Genomic DNA, 26,521 nt, shown 5'->3' on the forward strand with positions numbered 1-26,521 from the left:
TTTGATGTTAGCTGCTTGAAAATGTCTCAGGTCAGCAGACACGTTTTATATATTTTCTGGGTTTCTTTCTGTGTGTTTATCTTGTAATCGTGTCAGGTCTGTGCGGCACCTTGTGGTTAATGGCGCTATATGAAATTAGGATAAAAAGGACTTGGGAAGGGGGCGGTCGAAGTTCACCAAATTAGCCAAGTGGGATGCTTTGTTCCTTCATGTTTCTGTCTCTTAGGGGGTCCGTAACCATCTGAAATGAGCCAAGGTCTTGCCTGTCTGTCTGTCTGTCTGTGGTTCATTACGGGTTCCAGCTATACTTTAACTTCTTTAATAATTTTTGTTAATAAAAAAATTAAATAAAAGCACCAAACTCAAGGCACTATGAGGCCCTTCTTCGTTTGCAGTTTTTCCGTATCCCTCATACCAGCAGCCATACCACCTGCTCTTCATAAGAGCTCACCCACCTGCAGCTAAGCCTGGTCAGTCCCCCGGCCAGCACTTGGATGGGCGACCATCTTGGCAAAGCTTTTGCTGCTGCTTATAGAGGTGGTGGTGAGGTCAGCAGGGGGCGCTTACCCTATGGTCTGAATGTGGACCCCAATGCTCCAGTGACGGTGACAGGGGGGCACTGTGCTGTAAAAATGGTGCCGTCCTTCAGATGAGATGTAAAACCGAGGTCCTGACTCTCTGTGGTCATAAAAGATCCCTGGGCATCCCTAACACTAGGGTGTATCCCGATGTCCTGGCTAAATTTCCCACCACTCTCTGGTCATTCTGGCCCCCTCACCATCCCTTGTCTCTAATTGGCTGACTATCTCGACCTGCTTTGCCATTTCACCAGCTAATGCGTGGTGAGTGTACTGGCACAGAAATGGCTGCCATCACATCATCCAGGTGGGTGCTGCACATTGGTGGTGGGTAGTAGTGGCTCCCCACTCACTTGCTATATAAGAGTAAAACAATATTAATGATTATGGAGAACATCATGCAGACAGCCCCTGGGACTCGCGCCCACCGGTCTTCTTGTTGCAAGGCAGCAGAATCATCCCAACCTCAATCCATCAGTTCTTATTTCATATCAGACATTAGAAGTGAAAGCCATCCACTTTGTCCAGGTCACAGTAGCAGGGTGGGCACCAGTTTGGAAACCCTCATCAATCTGCCTCTAAGTCTTTGAATAGGTTGGCAATGCTAAGTTGCCCACCACTGTCTGGTCATTCTGGCCCCACCCCCCTCACCATCCCCTGTCTCTAATTGGCTACCCATCTTGAACCACTTTGCTATTTCACCAGCTAATGTGTGGTGAGTGTACTGGCACAGAAATGGCTGCCATCACATCATCCAGGTGGGTGCTACACATTGGTGGGGGGCTGGCAGTGCTATATTGGCGCCTGATGTGTTTCGCGTGTGGGTTCACACTGTGCTGGACTGGTGCCCTCTCCATGGATTGCTCCTACTTTGCACTGTTTGCTTACTGGGAAAGGGCTCCAGCTTACCCAAAATCTTACTCTGGATAAAGTGGCTTTGGAGATGGATGGATGGATGGAAGGATGAATAGATGGATGGATGGAAGGAAACACATTTGTCCACAGCAAAAACATATAAACTCGACCCACATGGCCCAATTCTTGCTGGAATAAGCTCCAGCTTCCCCAGAATCTGTTATGACTGGCAGCATTTGGGAGAAGAGGGAAAGGTTGAGGTACCACCGACGGTAACCCCTTTTAATGGAAACGTAAATATCCAAAACCATACCAAAGTAATGCAAAGAACACAACACAAAACTGCTGTAATCATGTCAGCCGGGTCTCAATTTTTAGTTTCTCGCTTCGTCGGTCCCACCGTGCTCGACTGTTTCACTGCTTTTGATGGCGAAAAGACCAGAAAGGGTGGGACATGTTCAGGACATCACCAAGGGTTACGTGTGCCCACACTGAGCGTCTTCTCCGGGACTGTGGAAAAAAGATGAGGATATCATTAGCGACAGCGCCTCCTCTCACCCTGGAGTGGTAGTGCTTATTTCTGTCAAGCTTATCAGGGGACCCTGGGGTTTGCATGTGTGACACCCTGCTCTGGATGGATGGATGGAAACACATTTGTCCACAGCAAGAACATAAAAACTCAACCCAGATGGCATTATGCTTGCTGGGGTTGGTGTCTACTTCTCATAACCCTGCTTTGGATAAGGTGAGTTAGGATGGATGGATAGATGGATGGATGGATGGATGGATGGATGGATGGATGGATGGATGGAAACTGATTTGTCCACAGGAAGAACATATAAACACAATGCAGATGACAGTCCTAACAAAAAAGTACAGGTGGGCTTTACATCACGGACAGCATTCTGGATCTGGCCTTTAAGTTCCTGACCACATAGCCCAACACACCAGAAAATGGATGGACTTATCATGTTCATAAAGGACAGGATGCCAGTCCATCACTGGGTGAACTCACACACACACACACAAGGGCCAATCCCTGTAACCTGCTCTTAATTTTCTTTTTCATGTCACCTTCTCCCTCCCCTCACTTTGCATGTCTGTGTCATCCTGCCATTTGTTCAGGTCTTGCTGTTCTAAATTGCAGCCTTGAGAATTTGTGAAGCAAACCCAGACGCCAGTCCATCACAGAGCTCACACATCGTGCCACACCGCACCTCAGTGACTCAAATTGAAGGATTGCAACTGATAAAAAGAGATTAAAAAGAGGAAGGCCTGACCACTGGCCGTTCATCACAATGTTGTGCATTGGGTTGTCATTTAGGTCATATTGGATATAAATGGAATCCCTGTTTTTCACTTAACATTCACAGATTAAGAAAAGCTCATCGATGAGTCACTCTGCCATCCCTACATGCCTTCCACTGCAAACACTAATTCTGGGGTGCATTAACATCTTTATGTAAAGAAAAAAGACATACTGTATACAAAACATTATAGTTTCAAACCAAATTAATCCAATTCACAGTTACAGGAGCCTAAAACTATCATGGCAGCGTTGGGCAAAGCAGGAAACACCCTGGACAAGGAGCCAGACCAGAGTTTGATGATCTAATAACATAACTTGTACATCCTGGAGGAGAACATACAGAGACATGTGAAGAACACGCAACATGAACAGCATCTGGTCACACACATTGAATGCAGGATGTTGGATCCATGAAGTGGAAGTGCTGCTCACTGCACCAGCATGGCACGCGTATGATAGATAGAGTGCCCTTCAGAATATCACATCTACTGACCGTAGATAGCTCCTTTACTGTCTAACTATCACATAGTGCTTTCACATCTATCTATCTATCTATCTATCTGTCTATCTATCTATCTATCTATTATATAGTGCCTTTCAGATCTATCTATCTATCTATTATATAGTGCCTTTCAGATCTATCTATCTATCTATTATATAGTGCCTTTCAGATCTATCTATCTATCTATCTATCTATCTATCTATCTATCTATCTATTATATAGTGCCTTTCAGATCTATCTATTTATCTATTATATAGTGCCTTTCACATCTATCTATCTATCTATCTATCATATAGTGCCTTTCAGATCTATCTATTTATCTATTATATAGTGCCTTTCACATCTATCTATCTATCTATCTATCATATAGTGCCTTTCAGATCTATCTATCTATCTATTATATAGTGCCTTTCATATCTTTTGCAGTTGTTCTTTCCTCTCTCTCATTTTAATGAGAGTGCAGCTTTGAGTTTTACTTTTCTATTAAAGATGGACCTTTTATTAATATTAATATTGTCTAAAAATGGTTTCTTCTTTTCTGCTCTAACGTCTGTTCCTGATACAGCTGGGAGAGGGAGAGACACAATCTCGGGGTGGACGGCGGGAAGATGCCTGCCTAGAGGGAGCCATATAAGCCCCCAAATAATAACAGCAGACCTTCTATACATAATTATACAGGGCATTTTTTTTAAATAATCCATCAGACGGTGTATTATAAATTACTTTTTTGTGGACAAAAGAAAACAATTCTCCGTGTATTGTTGTATTGTCTTAGATTAGTAGAAGTGTTTTTAGAGTTTTATGTTCAAACCTTTGTGATTTTCATGGACAGGATATCAAGGCGCAGCTGGTGGGGGTCCAGTTTGGTGGCCTTAGAAGTGCGTCAGTCGCTGCTTTCTGCAGATGTTGTACTCCCGTTGTCTTCATCGGGCTGTGAACTCCAGCATACATTGGGACGGTTTTACTGCCGATTGTGAAGGGATGAGGATCAGCACCTCCAAATCTGAGGCCATGATCCTCGGAAGGAGAAAAGAAGGTCTTTCCTCTTGCCGAGTGGGAGGTGAGTTACTACCTCAAGTGGAGAAGGTTAAGGACCTCGGGTGTTGGAGGGTGGTTTAGTTCAAGTGTGACAGGCAAACGCATGGCGTGATCGACAGACGGATTGGGGCTGCCAGCGCAGTTATGGGGTCGCCATACCGATCCGTAATGGTGAAGAAGGAACAGAGTCAGAAAGCGAAGCTCTCGAATGACCAGTCGATCTACGTCTCTACTCCTATGGCCATGAGCGTTGGGCGATGACTAAATGAATGAGATCGCGGGTACAGGTGGCCGAAATGAGCTTTTTTTTTGCAGGGAGGTCGGGCTCTCCTTTTGAGGTGCAGGAGTGAGAAGCGCCGACATCCGGGAGACGCTCGGAGTAAAAGCGCATCGAGGTGGTTCGGGCAACTGTCACCCGTGCGGAAGTTTTACGGACACGACCGACTGGGAGGAGACCCCAGGTTAGAACCAGGGCTCGCTGGGATGGCCAGGGAACGCCTCGGGATGCCACAGTATATAAGTTGGCAAGTGTGGCTGAGGAGAGGGACGTTTATACGACTCACTGCCCAGACTGTCGCCCCCGCAGCACGGCTTCGGATAAGTTATGAAAAATAAATGGATGTACAGAACTAATGAAAACATTTAATAATGGGATGTTCATTTTTGGTACATTCTTAAAAATAAAGGTGCCAGCGTGGCTCATCAGAGTGATGCCATAAGGGAACACGTTTTGGTTCACAAAATACCCATCCATGTGAAGGTTTTTTGGAAGAACCGTTTATTTATGAAGATCCGTAACAGGCTGTGCACAGTAAATCATCAAGTCTAGATGGTAACAGATTTGTAAAATACCAGTGGGTCCTGATTTTAAAAGGACTCTCGCTACATACAGTATGTGCAGTAGCACAGGCTTAAGTCCAGGTTTTCTTAATCTGTTAGTGTCCTGTAGCCCAACATATGAATTTTTTTGTACATATTTGGGAATTTTTCAAAACACAAAGAGCCAAGTTTACATGCAAAGAACCCAACCCAGAATTAAATGGTCCTTTGTCAAGCAATGGAGCTGCGAGCAACCCCACAACCCGTTAAAGAAGCATACATGTCATCAAAGAACTGGTTTATTTAAGAGTGCAGAAGTAGAAATAAAAGATATCAGGTTCGATTACTAAATGCTCTACTGGGTGAGGCAAAATGAACTTTTTTGAAAAGTTGAAATTATGAACAGTGTGGAACAGAAGTTTGTTTTTAAACCGAGTCGACTGCTGCCTTCTTGATTTTGAAGTTGGAAATTTGCTCCCGAATAAAGCTGGAATTTATTTATTATAAATGGAAACACACAATGGGTGTTTTTAAAATGTGTGAGGAGTGAAAGGAGTGTTGTGCTTAATTGATGAAGGAGAGCTGAAAATGAACGTGTGAGTCATTGTTAAAATATTCTTGGAAATACGGGAGTCGTAGGAGACGCTGAATGGGAATTTATTTTCTTTCTCCTGTTTGTTGGGTGATGTGATCATTCTGCAAAAAAAAAAAGGAGCCGTGTAGCATTGGAACAATTTGATCAAAGTTGTCATTTTGGATACTCCTTGTGGAGGTTTGAACATGTTCAGTCAGTCGTTTTCTGACCCGCTTAGTCCCGAACAGGGTCGTGGTGGTCTGCTGGAGCCCATGCCAGCCAGTACGGGGTGCAAGGCAGGAACAAACCCTGGGCAGGGCGCCAGATTCGTGAGTTATGATTTGTTAGGTAACAGTGAAGAAGGGCTTCAGGTCTGATTTGTATATCTAATATAATGAGAGAGTATTTGGAAATGTTTGTTTTTTATAATACATCGTGTATATTGATAATGTTGGAATAAACATTTTTTTTAATTCTTTGTTTTATATAAGACTATTTTAAAGTAAAAAAAAAATATATCTATCATATAGTGCCTTTCATATCTATCTATCTATCTATCTATCTATCTATCTATCTATCTATCTATCTATCTATCTATCTGTCTGTCTATCTGTCTATCTATCTATTATATAGTGCCTTTCCTATCTATCTATCTATCTATCTATCTATCTATCTATCTATCTGTCTGTCTGTCTGTCTATCTATCTATCTATCATATAGTGCCTTTCATATCTATCTAATCCTACCAACTACACTATATATCTATATCTATCCTATATAGTGTCCTATCTATCTGTCTGTCTATCTATCTATCTATCATATAGTGCCTTTCATATCTATCTAATCCTATACCAACTACACTATCTATCTATCTGTCTATCCTATATTGTGCCCTTTCTATCTATTTATCTATCGTATATAGTGCCTTTTATATCTATCTATCTATCTATTATATAGTGCCTATGACAGCAGTCCCAGTGAGATGCTATACATACATATTGCTGTTGGAATTAAGGAGCCCCCATGACATTTCTTGACACACTTCTGCTAAATAATCCCTCGTCTGAAAGTCCTCAGTCTTAGTGTGTTCCAGAGAGAGCATGTGCCACATTGTTCATAATGGCACTCAGTTTTCTCTCCTCCACTAATACCTCCAGGGGGCCCAGAGTGTATCCCATAACTGAGCTGGCCCTTTTAGTTAGCTTCTTGATTCGGTGGGCCTCTTTTGAAGTGATGTTTCCAGCACAGCACAACACATTGACCATCACAGAGTTGTAGGAGATGTGAAGGATGTCACTTTCCATATTAAAGGAATGTGGCCTTCTAATAGAAAAAAATGTCTGTTCTGCCCTTTCTTCTTCTAGCTCCTGTGTGTTATGAGACCAGTCCAGCTGGTCATTGATGTGGACCCCCACGTGCTTGTAGCAGTGCACCACCTCCACCTTAACTCCCTGAACAGTGACTGGGCGTAGAGGCTCTTTTGTGTGGCCAAAGTCAATAAGCAGATCTTTGGTTTTGCTGATGTTAAGTTGTAGACAATTCTCAAAGTTCTCCACCTGACTCCTCAGCTCTGTTTCATCCCTCTTATTGTTACACCCCAGTATCAGGAGTGCAGAATCAGCTGAGACGTTCTACAAGTCCTGGTGTTAAACTTATGGTCCAAGGTGTACAGAGTGAAGTGGAAAGCAGACAAGCCCATTCCTTCTAGTGCTCCAGTGTTGCTCACACAGTCCTCGACTTTCACAAACTGTGGTCTGCCTGACAGATAGTCCATAATCCAGGACACCTCCGGCTCACCCACCTGCATATCTCCGAGTTTACCCCTTAACAGGGATGGCTGAGTGGTACGGAAGGCACAGAAGAAATCAAAAATCAGAATCCTCACAGTGGGGCCAGCTTTGTCCAGTCTTGTGGAGCAGAGAGATAATTGCATCTTCCATTCCCATCTTTGCCTGCCAGGCAAACGTTAGTGGGCACAGGAGGTCTAGCACAAGAGGACTCATTTAGTTCAGGACCAGCCTCTCAAAGGTCTTGACGATGTGGCCAGAAAAGCCACTGCTATGTAGTCATTAGGTAAAGAGGTGCCTGCCTTGCTTGAAACTGGAACAGAACAAGTTGTTTTCCAAGGCAGTGACACTTATATAGCGCCTTTCGTGATCTGTTATACGTTTACTATATTGAATGGCTTTCAGCGTTCTACAGGAAAACTTCAGGCAGTGTGGCGTAACTGAGGAGACATTGGCTGTCAACGGTTTCATGTCGCTGAGACCCCGCACCACGTGGTACGAGGACCTGCGCATGCGCGGCACTACCACACTGCCACGAAACGCAATTTAGCGGTATAAAACTTCATCTTCTCATAATAAAGGTAATTTTTTTTTAATACTTTACATAAAGCACGCCAGTATCAAATTTACAACTTACCTTTTAACAAAAATAACAGTTTTGTTACTGTGTAAATGTAACCATTCTGCAATCTGATAAAGCAGAATACAATTTCAGAACATCGGTCGTAAAAAACGAATAACAGTTTTATTGTACCGCGAAATGCACTATACAGAAATATAAAAGAGTTTGAGGCAAGAAGGCATCCTTTAAAGAAATAAAGTCATTCCGTAGACTGGGCAGAGCTTATCTGTGACTGGTCGGAGAGTACACCCTTCCCCGCTGCACGAGTTCTCTCGTTGATAACTGTAACTCGCACAAATGAGGAACACATGCTGAGGAAAGAGTAACAGAAACCCTCTGACGTCACGACTGCAACGAGGAAGCGTAAATAGCGAGATTATAAGGGGCGGGGTGGGGGCGTGGTCATCCGGACACAGCCGCGTGCAGCCCTCTTTTGATTGGTCCGTTCTTATCCCGACGGCGGAGGCAAGTCAGCCGCAACTCGCGCAGTCAGTCAGTCAGTCGCTGCTCAGTGCACGAGGCAGGAGAGGGTGTGGAGCTGCAACATCGTGAGGCTTACTGAATCCGCTCGCTCTCTCGAGCTCTCTCTCCTCTCCTACCCGTCCTCCTCCCCTCCCACACACTCTCTCTGTTGCTTACCAGTCTTCTTCTCCAAATTGGCTTATTTTTTTTTTGTGCACAACACAAACTCTCTCCTGGATGCGGGTGCTGGATTCTGCAGAACGCGTCTTCATGAACGAGTCGCACCGCTCCGAGATTTCACTGCACTTACAGGGCACAGACCTGCCACTATGGTTAAATGTCTTGTTTAATGGTTGAGGTACGTACTCCTCTCTTATAGATTGTTTGTTTGTTTGTTTTATAAAGGGCAAAAGCATAACAAGTGAAAAAAGTATAAGCAGATAAGGTGCCGTGTTCTGTCGTTGCTGCTCTTGTCGCTGCCATACTGTAATAAATGAGGTCACCTTTTAATGAAGTTTTGTGTCAAAGGGAAGAATTACAGTAAGGGCAGGTCGCGGCTGACTTTTGGATTGCTGTCTTTAACTTTTCATTTCCCCTTCAGTGAAAAGCCGACACGATGTTTTGTCATAGCAAGTGGGCACAGCACTGATGCGATGGCATTTCAATTCGCTGCAGATAAGGCAAGGCAGAAAAAAGATAATGTGATCGGAATACTTAGCTGCGGTCCTGTTGTACACGAGTAGTACAGAGAAAAAATAGAAATAAGTCATCAGGGCTTCTTCACGGCAAATACTTAAAAGTCGTGTTCAGTGTTTGACCCTTATATTCCACATTAAAGGGGTCCGTCAGCACCGCAGTTAGCCAGAGTTTCCCGGGGCCACCGGAGGTCAGTTTTTTAATTTCTCAAAATAAGAGTTCTTGTGGTTATAGATTGTTAGAGCAGTTTCAACAATTAAAAAAAAATATATATATCTCATCAGGGGCTATGTCTTGTAGCTTGGCAGGGGGGGCTCCTTATTGGTGTCAGTTTGAGGACATTACCTTCGGGGGACATAAAAAAGAAAAGTGGAAACTTGTTTTTATAAAGTTAGTAGGTAGTTTTTTTTTTTTTCTAATTAAATCTAAAATATTTGAAGCACCAGAAGCACAGGTTCTTTTTTCTTATCAATTATCAAATTCTCAGTTTATGCTGTTAATTTTAAGTGTTTAAAAATACTATTTATGTGTCTTAAACATTGCATTTTTGTTTCTGTGAAATATGCATGGCAGTTTGCCTAGCACAGAGATCCTTTTTTAGTTGTATTAAGATATTATTTGTCTGTATACCCCCTTTTTACACATTGGTCTTTTAAGCTCAGTTTTTATGTTGTTGAAATGGCCATTTGTTTTACAGTCTCTGAAGTGTCATCTTCACAGTGCTGCCAGTTTTGTCCAATCTTGTGGAGCAGATAGATAATTGCATCTTCCACTTTCATCTTTGCCTGATAGGCAAACTACTGTGAGTCCGGGTGGTTACCCCAAGAGGACTCGGGTAGCGCAGGACCAGCCTGTCAAAGGTCTTCATGGTGTGGGGCGTAAGGGACGCTGGTGTGTGGTCTTTAGGTGACTACATCTTCTTTGAAACTGGAACCGGAGAGGAGGTTCTTCCACAGCAGTGGTGCTTATGTAGACCTGTGGAACGTCTGTTTAGGCAGACTTTTAATGTTTGTAAGAAAGACTGTGTTGGCTTTATGTAGTACCAAACCCAGGGAGAAATGTGACTTTGTACAGAATTTTGAATAAATAAATATTATTTTGCTATAGGAAAACCAGCAGCCCCCTCTCAAATAGAGACCAGAATAACTGAGAAGAGATGTCGTTACCAATCCTTGTGTCTGTTTTATTTTTTGTTGGTGTGCACCTTTATCATACATTTTTAATTTGACCTTTATAGAGGAATGTTTTAGTAAGGCTTTTAAAACTAAGATTCCCAATGTCCGTAAGAAAGATTGAGTTTTCTGCTTTATGTAGTATCTACTGTATGTTATGTAGTGCCTTTCATTATCTGTCTGTTGGTTGATAGACTGACTGACAGACAGACTGAAAAGGTAAAGTCTTCATTCTCTTGTCTGTAAGGTCGGTTGAGTTTGCTTTATGTAGTATCGGTGCCATATAGTGCCTTTTACCATTTGTATTGCTAGCGAGATGGCACTTTGTCCCCAGGGAGACATTCTGGCTTTTTACAGGAGTTCAATAAATATTATTTTACTGTAGCAAACAACAAGCCAGGCTCAAATAAAGACCTAAAAGGAAAGAAATTTTAAAAAGCAGTCTCATTACCTTTCCGTGTGTCTGTATCTCCGTCAGCCTTTATTATGATTATTGTAGTATGCACCTTATCATAAACACATTTTAAATTTGACCTTTTATAGAGAAGTATTTTAGTAAGACATTTAAAATTAAAATTTCCTTTTGTCTGTAAGAAGAATTGAGTTTGCTTTATGTTGTACTAGTCTTATATAGCGCCTTTTATTATCTGTCAGTCATAACTGTGTAAGGAGGTACACACAGACAGACAGACAGACAGGTAAAAGGCAAAATTTTCATTCTCTTGTTTATAAGATATATTGAATTTGCTTTATTTGTGCCAGTCTTTATATAGTTACACCTTTTATTGTCTGTCTGTCTGTCTGTTAGCCAAACTTGTGCTGTTAGGTAGACAGACAGACAGACAGACAGCACTGTATGTCCCCAGGGGGAAATTTGGCTTTTTACAGAATTTCAAAAAATAAAAATTATAGCAAACAATTATTATTATTTTTATGTTCATTATTATTTATATTATTATTATAGCAAACAACAAACAATTATGTTTTATTATTATTATTATTTATTATTATTATAGCAAACAACAACACCCTCTCAAATGAATATAAAAAAGGAAGGAAAATTTAAAAAGAGGTCTCATTACCTGTCCGTGTGTCTGTATCTCTGTCAGCCTTTATTTATTTATTTTTTATTTAGCATGCGCTTATCATAAACCCATTCTTGATTTGGCCTTTGTTTAGAAATATTTTAATAAGACTTTTAAACTTAAAACTTCCTTTTTCTCTAAGAGGGATTGAGTTTGCTTTATGTTGTACCAGTCTTATATAGCGCCTTTTATTATCTGTCAGTCATAACTGTGCAGGGAGGGAGACAGACAGACAGACAGACGGGTAAAATGTAGCATTTTCTTTCTCTTGTTCATAAGATATATTGAATTTGCTTCATGAAGTGCCAGTCTTTATATAGTTACACCTTTTATTGTCTGTCTGTCTGTTAGCCAAACTTGTGCTGTTAGGTAGACAGACAGACAGACAACACTTTGTATGTGCCCAGGGGGAAATTTGGCTTTTTACAGAATTTCGATAAATAAATATTAATAATAAAAAATATTATTGTTATAATCATCATCATTATTATTTGTTGTTGTTATTATCATTTGTTGTTATTATTATTATTGATAGTACAAACAATTATTATTATTATAGCAAACCACAACAACCCCCTCTCAATTGAACAACTAAAAGGAAGGAAAGAAAATTAAAAAGATGTCTCATTACCTGTCCATTTTATTATTATTATTAATTATAATTTTTTTTTTAGCATGTGATTATAATAAACCCCTTTTTAATTTGTCCTTTTATAGAGAAATATTTTAGTAAGACTTTCAAACTTAAAATTCTCTTTGTTAAGGAGGATTGAGTTTGCTCTTTGTGGTGTCTCTCCTCCATCTTCTGTAGTCGTCTATCTGTCAGTTGGACTTGGGTGTCTTTCGTATCACATGACTGTTTATGTCTCCATCCACTTTTTTTTGTGTCCTAATTATCATAAACACCTTATTAATTTGAGTTGTATAGAAAAAATATAGTCTTATTTTTTTTTTTTTACAGTTTTCATTGATGTGTTAGTAAAAATGAATTGTTATGTCACTTTTCAATCCGCTTAGTCCTGAACAAGACCTTGGTGGCCTCTGGTAGCACCAAAATTTTGGGGGATGACAAGCAAGCAAGCCTGGGTGAACCCAGAAGTAAGTCAACGTTCCAGTCAAACATTGGCTTGATTTTATAATTCTATATGTGTTAATAAACACTAAAATATACAGAAGTGTGCTTTTGGGTGTGAAGTGTTCCTAATATGTCCCAGGCCACACATCAGTCTGTTTGAATTTTCCAGACGTTTACCACTTTGTTCCTGCCTACTACGCTCATCCACGTAACTGAATTGATTTTTGATAACGATTTACTCCAGATCTGGTCTTTCTGCGTTTGTGGTGATTTTGTTTGCCTACATTTACAAAGTTATATTAGGGTCTATGGATTCCTGAAGGTTTCCTTCTGGTGCTCCGGTTTCCTCTCACAGTCCAAAGGCATGCAGGTTTGGTGAATTGGTGATTCTAAATTGTCCCTGGTGGGTGTGTGTGTGCCCTGAGGTGGGCTGGCGCCTTGCTCGGGGTTTGTTTCCTGCCTTGTGCCCTGTGGTGGCTGGGATTGGCTCCAGCAGACCCCCGTGACCCTGTAGTTAGGATATAGCGGGATGGATAATGAATGGATGGATTCCTGAAGTTCTGGTATTCACATGATTTAATTCCAGTGGGGGCTGTTAATGGAGGTGTGCATCAGGATGTTTTATGTCGCGTCTCTTTCCTCAGTTAGTCGTCCCGTAGTGCGAGTGCCCAGGGACTCCTCAAACTGCCAGCTTTCTAGATGCCACACATCACACACCGCCACAATGCCTGGCACCTGCCCTGCTGTACTGTGGGCCTGCTTTTTCTTTAATTTTTTCCATTCTGTTTGAAGACCTTTCATGACAGTTTGCTTAAAGTTGGCCAGTACAGTGCGTTTGTGTTTATCATTGCTGCTGCTGCTTCCTTCATTCAATTAAGAGAAAATGTTTATTTATTTGAGGAAGAAAACTCCAAAACAAAGCTTAATTTACACAAAAAATAAGGGTGTAGTTTAGATGTAAATTGTTGCATCAGGTACTTTCACAGCCATGCCTTGGTGACCCCATATAATTGCAACGTGTAAATCGTTCAGACAGGAGTTCAGAACAAGATGGCCGGTTCCTCCGTGTTATATTCCCTTTGGCAGGAAGGGGCGGGGCCAGGAGGGCGGGTTATCAGAAGTGACGTCGGCGGTGGGAATGTGTCTGTTGATCTGCAGAGGAAGGAAGAGAAGAAGGCATTAGACCACAGTGCCAACCCCTGGTTTGCCAGGTATGCGGTCTGCTTGTCTCCTCAGGTGTGACAATTGTTTTGTGCTGGACTGAGTAGTGTGCCATTGTGAAGATCTGTTTTTCAAAAATAAAGCACTATAACTCTTTTGAGAGCTGAATATTTTTTTCCAATACACGCAGTTTTGTAAAAAGCACCCTAAGCGAGGGTCTCACACATAAATCAACCTGAAATATTTGTCTCTTGTAGCTCGAGACGCTCATGGGCGTCATGACGGCTGGCAGGAATGTGTGGCAGGCTGGTTGCCAGGCTGTCTTCGCGTGATGGGGCTGGGGACGGCAGCAGCAGTCTCGATCACAGCGCAAAGCAATCTGGTTTGTACCTCGTGTCATTATGAGTGGCGGTCTTCATCTACACAAACGTGTTCGGCACCATAAATAGCTGGAGATCGATCAGCTGACACACCGGTACCTCACTTTCGTTTTCAATTTTGATCGACAGGTCAGAGTCCATTTCAGCGATGCTATACAAAGCATCGTCCATGGAGTACTTTGCTTTGTGCATTCGCTTTGATCTCTCACCACATGTTGATGCCATTTTTGTCGTCGTTTGCTCTTCACTACTCCCCGCAAGCGCATGCGAATCTCGCTCAAACCAACGAAGCAAAGTTCTCAATGTCCAAAAAAAATTAATGAGCGGTGGCACAGCAGAAAATGGGCAGAAAAGCTGCCTCTGAAACCTCAGTGGCTTCTCAAAACACTCGGCTTTATCGAGGTGGTCTGGGTTTGGGAGCTTGTTCACGTGGAACGTCGTTCCTCCAAATGAGGCGCTATCTTCTGGGAGCCCTCAGTTTAATAATGTCCAGACTGGAAAGAGGTGTGGCTTAATTGAGTGGGGGCGTGGCTGGGGTGTCCTCCTTGGGTGGCTTCTTGGAGGTGGGGAGGAGAAAAGAGATGATGTGCTTAGTGTTGCACCCCCTCTTGTCCTTGAGGATCATTGCATTCCTTATCTGTGCCTCGATCCTCTGATGCCTGCGCGTGACAGTTGTTCTTATTAAATGTTTGGGTGTCTTCAATATGTGTTTGAAATTGGAGATACAGTCTTTAAAACAAAAAACAAAATGCAGCATTGAACCCATTTAGTAACAGTTGCTTTATGATGGAGGATTCTGAGATCTTCAGCCCATATCAGAGGGTGGCTACCTTGTGTTTAAAACCAGTGTGATGTTACATGATTTCTGGTCATGGGGTATGCCGGATTGGCCAACCATAGTCGCCATTCTCGTGGCTGGACCATGCCAATTTAAATGACACTTGGCAGAGATCTGGTTTTTATTTTGACATTAAAGGGTCTTTTTCTGTTGATCACTGTCAAAAAAGCAAATTCAGTCAGTCAGTCATTATTCAACCCACTATATCCTATAGGGGTGTGCTGGAGCTAATCCCAGCCAGCACAGGGTGCAAGGCAGGAACAAACCCCCGAGCAGGGCGCCAGCCCACTGCAGGGCACACGCACACACTAGGGACGATCTAGGATTGCTAATGCACCTAACCTGCATGCCTTTGGACTGTGGGAGGAAACCCACGCAGACACAGGGAGAACATGCAAACTCCACGCAGGGAGGACCCGGAAAGCGAACCTGGGTGTCCTTACTGCGAGGCAGCAGTGCTACCCACCATGCCACTGTGCCACCCTTGTGTAACAGTAAAATCTGAAATCTTCCAAGCCAGTGAATAAAGTTTATAGGCGCAGTATTCTGTGGGTGCAGACATATAAATACCTGGAAGTGCACCTGGATGATAATTCGGACTGGACTGCCAATACTGATGCCCTGCTCAAGAGAGGACAGAGCCGACTATACTTCCTTAGAAGGCTGGCGTCCTTCAACATCTGCAATAAGATGCTGCAGATGTTCTATCAGACGGTTGTGGCGAGCGCCCTCTTCTACACGGTGGTGTGCTGAGAAGGCAGCATAAAGAAGAGGGAGGACTCACACCTGGACAAACTGGTGAAGAAGACAGGCTGTATTGTAGGCACGGAGCTGGACAGTTTGACATCAGTGGCAGAGTGACGGGCGCTGAGCAGACTCCTGTCCATCATGGAGAATCCACTGCATCCACTGAACAGGATCATCTCCAGACAGAGGAGCAGCTTCAGCGACAGACTGCTGTCACCGTCCTGCTCCACTGACAGACTGAGGAGACCCCACACTATGCGACTCTTCAGTTCCACCCGGGGGGTAAACGTTAACATTATATACAAAGTTATTGTCTGTTATACCTGCATTGTTATCACTCTTTAATTTAATTTAATATTGTTTATCATCAGTATGCTGCTGCTGGAGTATGGGAATTTCCCCTTGGGACTGACTGACTATCTATCTCTCACTCTATATATATCTCTCTCTCTCTCTCTCTCTCTCTGTCTATCTACCTACTTACAGTAGGGGGTCTATGCGGGCAGCAACAAGTGCAAAGTAATTGGGTGGGACGCCTCTTCATTTCAGGGCTCACATATTGGAAGGAAAAGAAATTTAAAATAAGCTGAGCACAAACCTTCTGGTTGTTTGCCTCCGAGTAGAAAACACTGTGCCCTGTAAATGACTCCCCCAGGTTTGTTCTCCCATCACTGATCCCTGTGTGACCCCAAGTCTGTTTATATCCTTTGCCCAGGATACTATTGTTGAAATGTGGAAGTAATTTTTTTGTGTGATTGTGATTTATAATGTTGCAGACGTCGGCTAAATAAATGAAGGTAATCAGACAGAAATAGCCGAGTAGGGCAGAAGCCCTGAAGCTTCAGCTTGGCGCGGCTGCCCATTCTACACAATTTTAGTTTTCCGGAAAGTGTTACCACTGAACATCTGAAGGCTTACCCCCTTTTTTTTGTGTGCCTTTTAAATATTTATTTTACCTTTCCTAATCCAGCGGACTTTTTTTTTTTTGGTATTGTTTGAAAAGGAAAGCTTAGCTTTGTACTTGAGAAGTGCAACTTTCATGGTGTTTACAGTAGCTGTAAGGGAACGTTTCCTGCGTTTGTGGCACATGGAACCCCTTGAAAAATAAGAACTTGATGCCAAGAAGAAGGTCCAAAATATAAAAAAAAAAAGAATTCAGATTGATGGATTTCTTCGCTTCATCTTGTGGGACGGCAGCCCTGTTGTGTGTGTTTGGTTGCCTCTTGATGGAGTCGCTTATCAGAGTTTGATGCAAAGCAAGCGGGTTTATTCCAAAGGTGTCGGGTCGTTTTTGCTTTTCTCCCAAGAATTTGCCATTGCACTGCAGTCGCCGAGTGCTGTTTACAAAATGAATTACCCACTTATGAGCGGGACCCCGGTGTCGTCGGTGACAGATGAGACAAGTTGTTCTTTAAATTCTACACGAGACATCTGCGCAGTGTCGTGTGGTTAGATGGCCCAGAGCGAGCAGTGGTGAAACGTCAAGAGAAAATCATCTGGCTCTCTAGTCGAGGATTTTTGCTGAAGATTTCCGGAGTCCTGCACCGATACTAATGTCCGCTTGATGGACATTCGCAAGTGCTCAGCCACTGCCAATGAAGCAGTCGGAATTGTTGTTTTTTTTGAAGTTCATTGGTGGGTGCCTAATCTATGAGAAGGGATGCCTAGCCCCCCTTTTGTATGGGGGGGGGGGTGAGAGAGCATGTCTGACCAAGGAAGATGACATTCCCATTTTAGAAAGTCTCGGGGGTGTCCAGTAAGAACAGCTTAAATGCTCACATGAAGGTAATTTCCCTCCAGAACACACGAGGGCGCTGTTAACCCACACCTCATCTCTTCCTCCCTCAGCAGACCGGAAGATTGACGACTTTACCAACTTTGACGTCAACATGTCTGCCGGCCTGGACTCCTCTTTTCCTGCCGGAAGTCCTTGTCAGTGGAAGCTCTGCCATCTTGAAGCAGTCTGTTTGGAGACTGAATGATTTTTCTTTTCTTTCAACAACCCAGTAACCCTTGTTTTGTTTATTACAGGGGTCGCCAACTTCGGTCCTGCAGGACCACTGTGGCTGCAGGTTTTCACTCTAACCCTTTTTTTTTTTTATTTTTAAATTTAATGAATGCTCTGTTTGTCCTGCTAATTAACTTCTTGTGTATTCATTGTAATTGAATTGCTTTTTTTTTAAGGTTTATTCCCCTGAATTTCTTCATCGTTCCTCCAAATTGCTTCATTTCTTTCCTTAAATGGCACCCAAATAGAAATGTAATGAGAAGTGAGGGAGCCAAGAGAAGACCAACCAAGTCAGGGCCGCAAACTCCAAGCAATTTCACTCCAGGTAGTTGCTGAATTAGGCGCTGATTTTTGTCGTTAATTAAACTCGTTCTTTAATTTTGTGGCTTGTTGTTGCTCTCGTGTTGCATTAGCAGACATTTCTGAAATTGGATTTCATTATTGTTTGGCTGCTAATTAAGGAAAAAGAAACAATGAAGGGATCTGAGTCTTCAAGAGCAAGTCGACTGAAATGAATCAAAAGAAGGTCATTAGCAGGAAAAACTAATTAAGGTCACTAATTAAGAAAAGGGTTAGAATGAAAACCTGCAGCCACGGTGATCCTCTAGGACCCTGGACCTGGACCCCTGGTTTATTATCTACCAGGTTTGCCTATGGGCACATCAATACCTAAATGTTGTATGTGTTCTTTATTAAAAAAGGTACCAAAAGAAGACAATTTTAGTAAACGATTTGGTACCAGTACCGCTTTTTAAACACTGTGTGCTAACGATAGGAGCTCCAAGGGGGCCCTGTCCACTGTTTTGATTTTATTCTACATATTAAATTTAGCTTGAATCACCAAGGGGCCCAAACTTCTCTTTCAACCTGTTGTCACGCATGTTTGCCTGGGGGTCCAGCTCCAGACCTGCACAGCTCATTATTCAGTAGCTTTGCTGGGCAGCCAATTGGATTTGTCACTTGGTTTACTTGACTTGAGTCCGATTAACCTCCCCCAATCCTCCTCTTACCCATAGTGTAACCGGTGACATATAATATAAAGCAACAACCTCCTTAACGGAGTGGAGCTCTGGAGGACCACTGCTAGACTCTGTTGCATCCTTCAGGCTCTGGCAAATTACCTAGTAACACTCCCTACCAGAAGGGGCGCTGTCGCTAGTGCGGTCTTCTTTTCCTCCCTCAGTTCAGACAGGCCGCTCTAGGCGGTCTCCTAGCTCTTCAGCTCAGAGATGGCCCAACCCATTCTGGTTGAGGCACAATTTAAAAACGAGCCTCGCTAAAGGATGGCAGCTCATTCTAGGACTGAACGGTGAAGGAGACTGAACTCCCAGCAGCACAGCCTGAGTAAATTTTTGTTTTAACTCTGCCAATTTACACCGCTGTTTTGACTGGCTGTGAACACAGAAGCTCTGGAGCACTTTTTTTGTTTCACTTTTAGGTGCACTCCCATATAAAGCACAAAGCACCTATTGTCAGTATGTCCGCATGAAACAAGTCGGCCTCCCGTTGTTGGACCAATTTTGTTGATGTGGCACAGTTATTATTCTTCAAAGAAATTTGTTGAGACAGTTCAGTTTTTTGTTCAGATATCTCGAACAGATCGTTTTGTGCAAGGTCTTGGAATTTGAAAATCTCCCATTGAAAATGCAAGGTCGTCCATCTTGAAACAGAGAAACATTCTGCACGACTTAAGCTTTGAAAAGTTTACGGTTTACCTTGAGAGCAGCTGCTAGATCTTTGTATGCTGTGAAAGTACGAGACTTCATATATAATATGTTCCTGGCTGCAAAAATGGAGAATTGTAAAGCAAGAGTAGACTGAGTCCAAAACAGAACTGAAATCCAGAGGAGGGGAGTGAGGTTTTATAGGGAGTCTTGGGGAAGTGACGTTGTCCTCGGGGCCAGGACAGGAAGTGACGTCTTCAGAGTCGATGCACTGGAACCTGGTGGGATTTCCCGGGAAAGGTGTGCAGGGAACTTGGAAAGAAAGTCAATGCACCCCTCCGCCTCCTAGTCGGGTGAGTCGGTACCATTCTCTGAGCCCTTTATGTGCCTCCTACTCGAAACGTGTGTAACAATATACAAAGTGAAGATTATCCTCTTCCAATGAAAGTGAGTCACATGCTGCCCACTTCCCACAACAGCACCCTCTCCTGGTGCTTCAGGTAATTTAACTTAAAAGAAGACAAAAAAAGTTACTTCTGGAGATTAAATGGAAAGGGGAAACAATTATGTATGCATAAGCAAGACCGAATTGATTGAAACAATATCATCTGCAGATTATTTTTGTAGAGAACTGACGCTATCATCCTGCAGTTAAACTGCGTTTGAACTCATTAATAACACGGGAATGACGCTGCTGCCCTGACTGATATAAACACAGCAAAGGGTTAACAGTGGCCAGTGGTGTTGGGCGCCCACCCCCAGGTATACACGAACAGTTGCGGTAAGCTCCTCGAGCCTCTTTCCCATTGTATACAAAGTAGCCTCTGATCAATGGTAAACATATTATTTAAGATACACGTACGAGTCGCGTGAAACTCTGCTATTCAGATTTTTATTTGCGTGTAACACCTCGCGACACTCGGAGGTGTGCAAGACCCTGATCCCTTAAAATCCTGCAGATGACCCTGGAAATGGAACTGAGGTTTTTCAGGCAGAAGATCGGACCACTCTGGCCACTAATAGTGAGGATAGAGTAGGGGTACAGTTTGCTCAGGGCTGATTACTTAGCGGTATAACAACGCAATGGACTGAGCACGTGTCACGGTGTATCTTCAGACTGGAATTCAAATCTTTACAACTACATGAGGCTGAAGATGGCTACCTGTTTGCAGTTTATTGAGATGCCTCCTTCCAAGGTTGGCTGCTTTTTATATTGTCTAGACCCACATAGGGGCGGGGCTACACTGGGGCATTCTCTTGTATTACGTCAGCACCCCATCTCGTCCCAGGCGGTGGATGTGGAACATGGTCCCTGGGCACACTGTCCTTGTTACTCGCTGGGTTCAACAGTTTTCCCCCTCTAGTGGGAATTTTTGGGACTCTCGGTTCATAACCGTATGCAGCAGTTGTTTTACGAGTGAAATGAATGTCCTCTGTTAGAAGGACACAAACGGAAATCATAAAGGTGTTGGGGCCTCTGGGTGCTTCCCTGTGTATAATTGACAATTGTGTAACTGAGAAGATGTACTCGCATTTCTTTTCAGACACGAGTCAAAACAGACTGAAGGCATCATGGGAATGGAGCTTATTTTTATGATGACAAGGAGGAAGTGGTGGGTTCAGGAGGATGTAAGCCGGATGTGATGTCATAGGTAGTCAGTGCGTCGATCAGCCTTTCTGCAGATGGAGGCATTAATTCATAGTGCCAACCCCTGACACGGAGTGTTGTTTCCATTAGATGGAGAGCCCTGAGGTTATCTCCAGCACACATGTGTGTGACAACTTGTAAAAGGCCGTTGGATTGGTGAAAGAGCGTTTAGGTAAGATTTAATAATGCAGTGCCAAGGGGGTCATTGTAAAACAGTCCTTTGAGGACCTGAATGTGTAGGTTTCCCATTTGTTGTGTACCTGTGGTATGTTGATAATGGCGCCATTAAGCAGAGCTCAGCACACGCTGGGAAAAATTCTCAGTTGAATACAGAACAGATGGCGCTTTCCCTGAAATCTGTTAACGCGACCAGATTTGAAGTGGTTGAGATGTTGGCCCAAAGCCATTGACGAGACCAAATGACATCAAAAGTTTTGTCCTTCATCATCCCACAGAACACCGGGGAAGGGGAGTAAATCTGTCCTGACCTTTCCCTGATGCGTGCCACTGACCTTCATATTGTAGCTGCTGATCTTTACAAGAGGGGATTTTCAACATCCAAAAGAGGCACAAAATTTTGGTGAGTCAGCAGACTTTCCATTCCTTGTTTCACTCTGAATCAAAATAAAATGGAGGTGCTTATAGTGCAGCTAAAGCCCACATTGGTCTTGGACTTCTCGGCTCTTTCTCTGTTTTTTGCAAACATCAAGTCCGCAATCTTGGTGTTATCTTTGACAGTAGCCTCTCTTTTGAGAAACAAGTTAATTCTGTAGTCAAGAGTTGCTTTTTCCAGCTTCGTCTATTAGGTAAGATCAAGTCTTTTCTATCTTCTGGGGATCTTGAGAAAGCTACTCATACTTTTATCTTCTTTCGACTTGATTACTACAACTCGCTGTATTCTGGGTTTAGCAAATCCCTGATAAGCAGGTTACAGTTGGTCCAGAATGCTGCCGCTCGCTTCCTGGTTGGGGCAAGAAACTCTGATTCTGTTTCTCCAATCTTAGCTTCTTTACACTGGCTGCTGCCTGTCAGTTTTCAAATTGATTTTAAAATCTTATTGCTAGTTTTTAAATCTTTACATGGGCTCGCTGCTGTCTATTTACCTGAATTGTGTGCTTTACACCAGCCATCTAGAGTGCTTAGATCTTCTGGTCAGTTGTCTCTTGTTGTCCCTCATACCAAGTGTCACACTAAGGGGACAGACAGGACTTGTGCAGCTGCTGCTCCTCACCTGTGGATCTCTTCACCTCGTCACATAAAGGAGTCGTCGACAATTCAAAACGAGATTAAAGACTCATTTCTAGTCACTTGCTTTCCATGACCTTCAGTAAAACTGATCGTTTCCTCTTTGTGAATACAGTATGTAATCTGACTGCTATTTATTATTTATTTTATTTATGTTCATTTACTTTATTTCTATTTGTTATTCATGTTAATTGTATGTTTTTCTTTTATTCTATTATTGTAAAGCACTTTGGCCACAGCATTCCTTTGTTGTTTTAATAAATGAAAGTTGACATTGACATTTAAACTTTGGTAGCAACACAAGTGTTGGTTCTCTTCATCATGTCATGCAATCAGGCTGATGAGAAAATGTTCTTCATTTTAAATGATTTGCGAATTCCCCACGAGTACACCAAGAGCTGACAAATCAAGTCTGCTGTCGTCGACTGAGAGGAATTCACGAGTCCAAATAAATGTTGGGGTGCCACTCCGTTTACTGAAATGATAAAAGGCGCACTAGAAGGGACAGCTCTTGGTGGAAAAAGAGACAAGATAGTCAGCAGTTGCGCCCCCTGGTGACCCTTTAACACACATGTGTGACACTGCACTCCTTTAACTTTAATCCTTGGTTATCCTCGAGAGCTCTTAAGGTTACCGTTAGCCGTGAGGCTGGAACCACAAGTAGTTGTGTTAATTAGATGTGATTGGTGAAATTCACCAGAGTGAATGTGCTTAGTTCACAGGGGACCTTGTTTGTATTTTGATTGGTGTTCTTTATTATTTATTATTATTTATTTTTTACACTTCATGGTGGCTTTTCAGTGATTTGATGTTGGTGAGTTTGACAAACGTATTTATTTTGTCCGTCCTTGGACAAAGTTGTATTTTTTTAGCATCTTATCAATGTGAATTTAATGTGGCCTTTTTTTTTTTTTTTAACATTAATCATTGGACTCTTCAATATCAAACAGAAAAAACTCTTATAAAGCTGTGTACGTTAATTACGAATATAAAACCCAAAATAATTGATTGCGTAAAATATTCAGTCTATGGTACTGTAGATCACAGCCATGACAGCCTTGAGTCTGTGTGCTTGGGTCTCTCTTGATGAGCTCTGCCATTTTATCTCCATTCTTCTTCTTTGAAGAACGTGCTTTAGCTTTGTCAGATGTCATGGTGATCGCCAGTTGACAGCCTTTGGATTGAAATCTAGACTCTGAATCGGCCACTTCAGGACATTCATATTGTTGTTTCGATGCCATCCCTGTGTAGCGTCGGCCATTTTTGAACCGAGAACTGAACTTGAAGAATGCCAGGACCTTGCAACCCAAGTGAACAGGATGTGAATGCAGTTAGACAGGTTTCTCTAATAACCTGACAAGTTAAGGAGAAGCTAAGGGAGTTGACCATTAGGACGCCGAAGGAATGGCTGCTGAAAATGGGGCTTTGCCGACATCTGTGATGAATAAATTAAAATTTGTTGTTTCAAGCAGTAATGCCCATTATACACACCAGTAATGTCTTGGCTGTATTTTCAAATCAGTTTTAGTGGTAAAGAAGATATCAACTTCTATTAAAGTCATGAAAATTTCTGGGTGGCTCCAATCTTTTGACCAGTGTTTGTGTATTTTGGCTTAAATTACAAATCAAGGACTCAAAAGGTTTTGTGTACCAACTCCCTGGCACTGGGATCACCTAAAATCATAAAAGGGTAGCGATTTTTCCAGTTTTGGTTACAAAATTTCACAACTTATTTTCATAATCACTTTTTTTTTTTTTGCATAATTTGGAGACAGAAAGACATCCTCTTACAGCCTGAGAGGCCTGGTGCTGGGCCAAGTGATCGTTTAGAAATCTTTTGCCATTTCATACAGATGAACTTTGCCATACGCTGACACAAAACAACACTGCGTTTTGTAAGTGACGGGTGTCGACTTCACACTCCTAGTAATCAAATTGTTACAATATTTATGGCGTGTGGTGTTTCACATATTGTCACAAAGAATATAATCTGTGTAAGTGTTATACATCAACCAAACAGTCCCGACCAATTGATTTCAACTAACCACTGACCGAGCAAATGGGAGCTATAGGCTGAAAACTGCAAACCGCGTTACACCTCTCTTCAGATTTTTCGTGTACACTCATATATATTACTTCACAAAACGACAGCAAATATCAACAAGTGATGCACCAGTGCTTGCAGCAGATTCTCCTGATCAGAACAAGTCCAAGCACATTACAACAACAACCTTTATTTCTATAGCATATTTTCACACAAATAATGTAGCTCAAAGTGCTTTAGAAGATGAAGAAAGAGAAAAAATACAAAGTAAGAATTAAAATTAGAGAACACTAATTAATATAGAATAAAAGTAAAGTCCGATGGCCAGGGAGGACCAAAAAAAACTCCATACGGTTGAAGAAAAAATCTGCAGGGGTTCCAGGCCATGAGACCACCCAGCCCCTTCTAGGCATTCTGCCTAACATAAATGACCTCAATCAGTCCTCATTGTATTCAGGGTTCTAATGGAAGGACTTGATGATGACGGTTACGTGGACTTCTGGCCTTTTAATCCATCAATGTAGGGACATCACGGTGCTTTGATTAGGTGGTGGTGGTGCAGGTCGCCACCACAGAAAACCGGAAAAAGAACAGAAGAGAGAGTAGGGGTTAGTACAGATTTTGGAGCCACCATGAATACTTATTATAATGAATTGAATATACAGAGTATCAGGATTAAATTAAAATGAAATTATGAGAAAGCCATGTTAAAGTAATGTGTTTTTAGCAGTTTTTTTTTAAACTGCTCCACCATATTAGCCTGGCAAATTCCTATTGGTCAGCTATTCCAGATTTTAGGTGCATAACAGCAGAAGGCCGCCTCAACACTTCTTTTAAGTTTAGCTCTTGGAGTTCTAAGGAGACACTCATTTGAGCATCTGAGGTTACGATTTGGAATATAAAGTGTCAGACACTTAGATATATAACATGGAGCGAGATTATTTAAGACTTTGTGAACCATAAACAGTATTTTAAAATCAATTCTGAATGACACAGGCAACCAGTGTAGTGACATCAAAACTGGAGAAATGTGCTCAGATTTTCTTTTCCTAGTTAAGATTCTAGCAGCTCCATTCTGCACTTGTAATCGATTGATGTCTTTTTTTGGGGCGATCCTAAGAGGAGAGCATTACAGTAATCTAATTGACTGAAAACAAAAGCGTGAACTAATTTCTTAGCATCTTTCAATGATATAAGAGGTCTAACTTTTGCTACATTTCTTAAGTGGAAAAAATGCTGTCCAAGTGATCTGATTAATATGTGATTTAAAATTCAGGCCACAGTCAACCGTTACCCCTAAATTCTTTACCTCCGTCTTGACTTTTAATCCTAATGCATCAAGTTTATTTCTAATAACCTCATTATATCCATTATTGCCAATCGCTAAAATGTCGTTTTTTTCTTTATTTAGCTTGAGAATTACTACTCGTCCACTCAGAAACACAAGTAAGACGTTGTGTTAGTGAAACAACAGAGTCGGGGTCATCTGGTGCTATTGATAAATACAGTTGCGTGCCATCAGCATAGCTGTGGTAACTCACGTTATGCCCCAAGATAATCTGACCTAACGGAAGCATGTAGATCGAAAAGAGCAGCAGACCCAGGATAGAGCCTTGTGGAACACCATATTGGATATCGGGGGTCTTTGAGTTGTAATTACCACAACTAACACAGAATTTTCTCCCTGCCAGGTAGGATTCAAACCAATTTAAGACACTGCCAGAGAGGCCCACCCACTGACTAAGGCGATTTCTAAGAATATTGTGATCAATGGTATCAAATGCGGCACTCAGATCTAAGAGGATGAGAACAGATAAATGGCCAGGCGTCTGCATTCACCCGCAAGTCATTTACTACTTTAACGAGTGCAGTTTCTGTGCTGTGATTTGTTCTGAAACCCGACTGAAATTTATCAAGAATAGCAGGTTTATTGAGGTGGTCATTTAACTGCAAATGACTGCCTTCTCTAGAATTTTACTTCAAAAAGGCAGGTTAGAAATAGGTCTAAAATTTTCAAAAGCAGAGGAGTCAAGATTATTTTTTTTTGAGTAGGGGTTTAACTACAGCAGTCTTCAGACAGTCTGGGAACATCTAATGATGAGTTTACTATTTCAAGAATATTATCAATTGGCACGCCTGATACTTCTTTGAAAAAACTTGTTGGTTATTGGGTCAAGGGTGCAGGTGGAGGGTCTCAGTTGAGAAATTATTT

At 42.2% G+C, this 26,521-nt stretch overlaps 1 protein-coding gene across 2 annotated transcripts in view; it reads left to right on the forward strand.

Annotated features, from left to right (window-relative positions):
* Positions 1-8,554: 8,554 nt before the first annotated feature.
* The window catches only part of LOC120516303 (cAMP-specific 3',5'-cyclic phosphodiesterase 7B-like), a 205,833-nt gene continuing 187,866 nt past the window's right edge, over positions 8,555-26,521 (forward strand). Inside the window, exon 1 of one of the 2 annotated variants that reach the window (XM_039737880.1) lies at positions 8,555-8,904. Coding sequence is in view for 1 of the 2 variants with exons in the window: in XM_039737881.1 (XP_039593815.1) it covers positions 8,884-8,904 (21 nt within the window). In the remaining variant the exon portion in view is untranslated. The remainder of the gene's footprint in view (positions 8,905-26,521) is intronic. The other variant, XM_039737881.1, reaches the window with a different exon arrangement.

This window comes from Polypterus senegalus, chromosome 16, assembly GCF_016835505.1.
Source record: "Polypterus senegalus isolate Bchr_013 chromosome 16, ASM1683550v1, whole genome shotgun sequence".
NCBI classification, from domain to species: Eukaryota; Metazoa; Chordata; class Cladistia; order Polypteriformes; family Polypteridae; genus Polypterus; species Polypterus senegalus.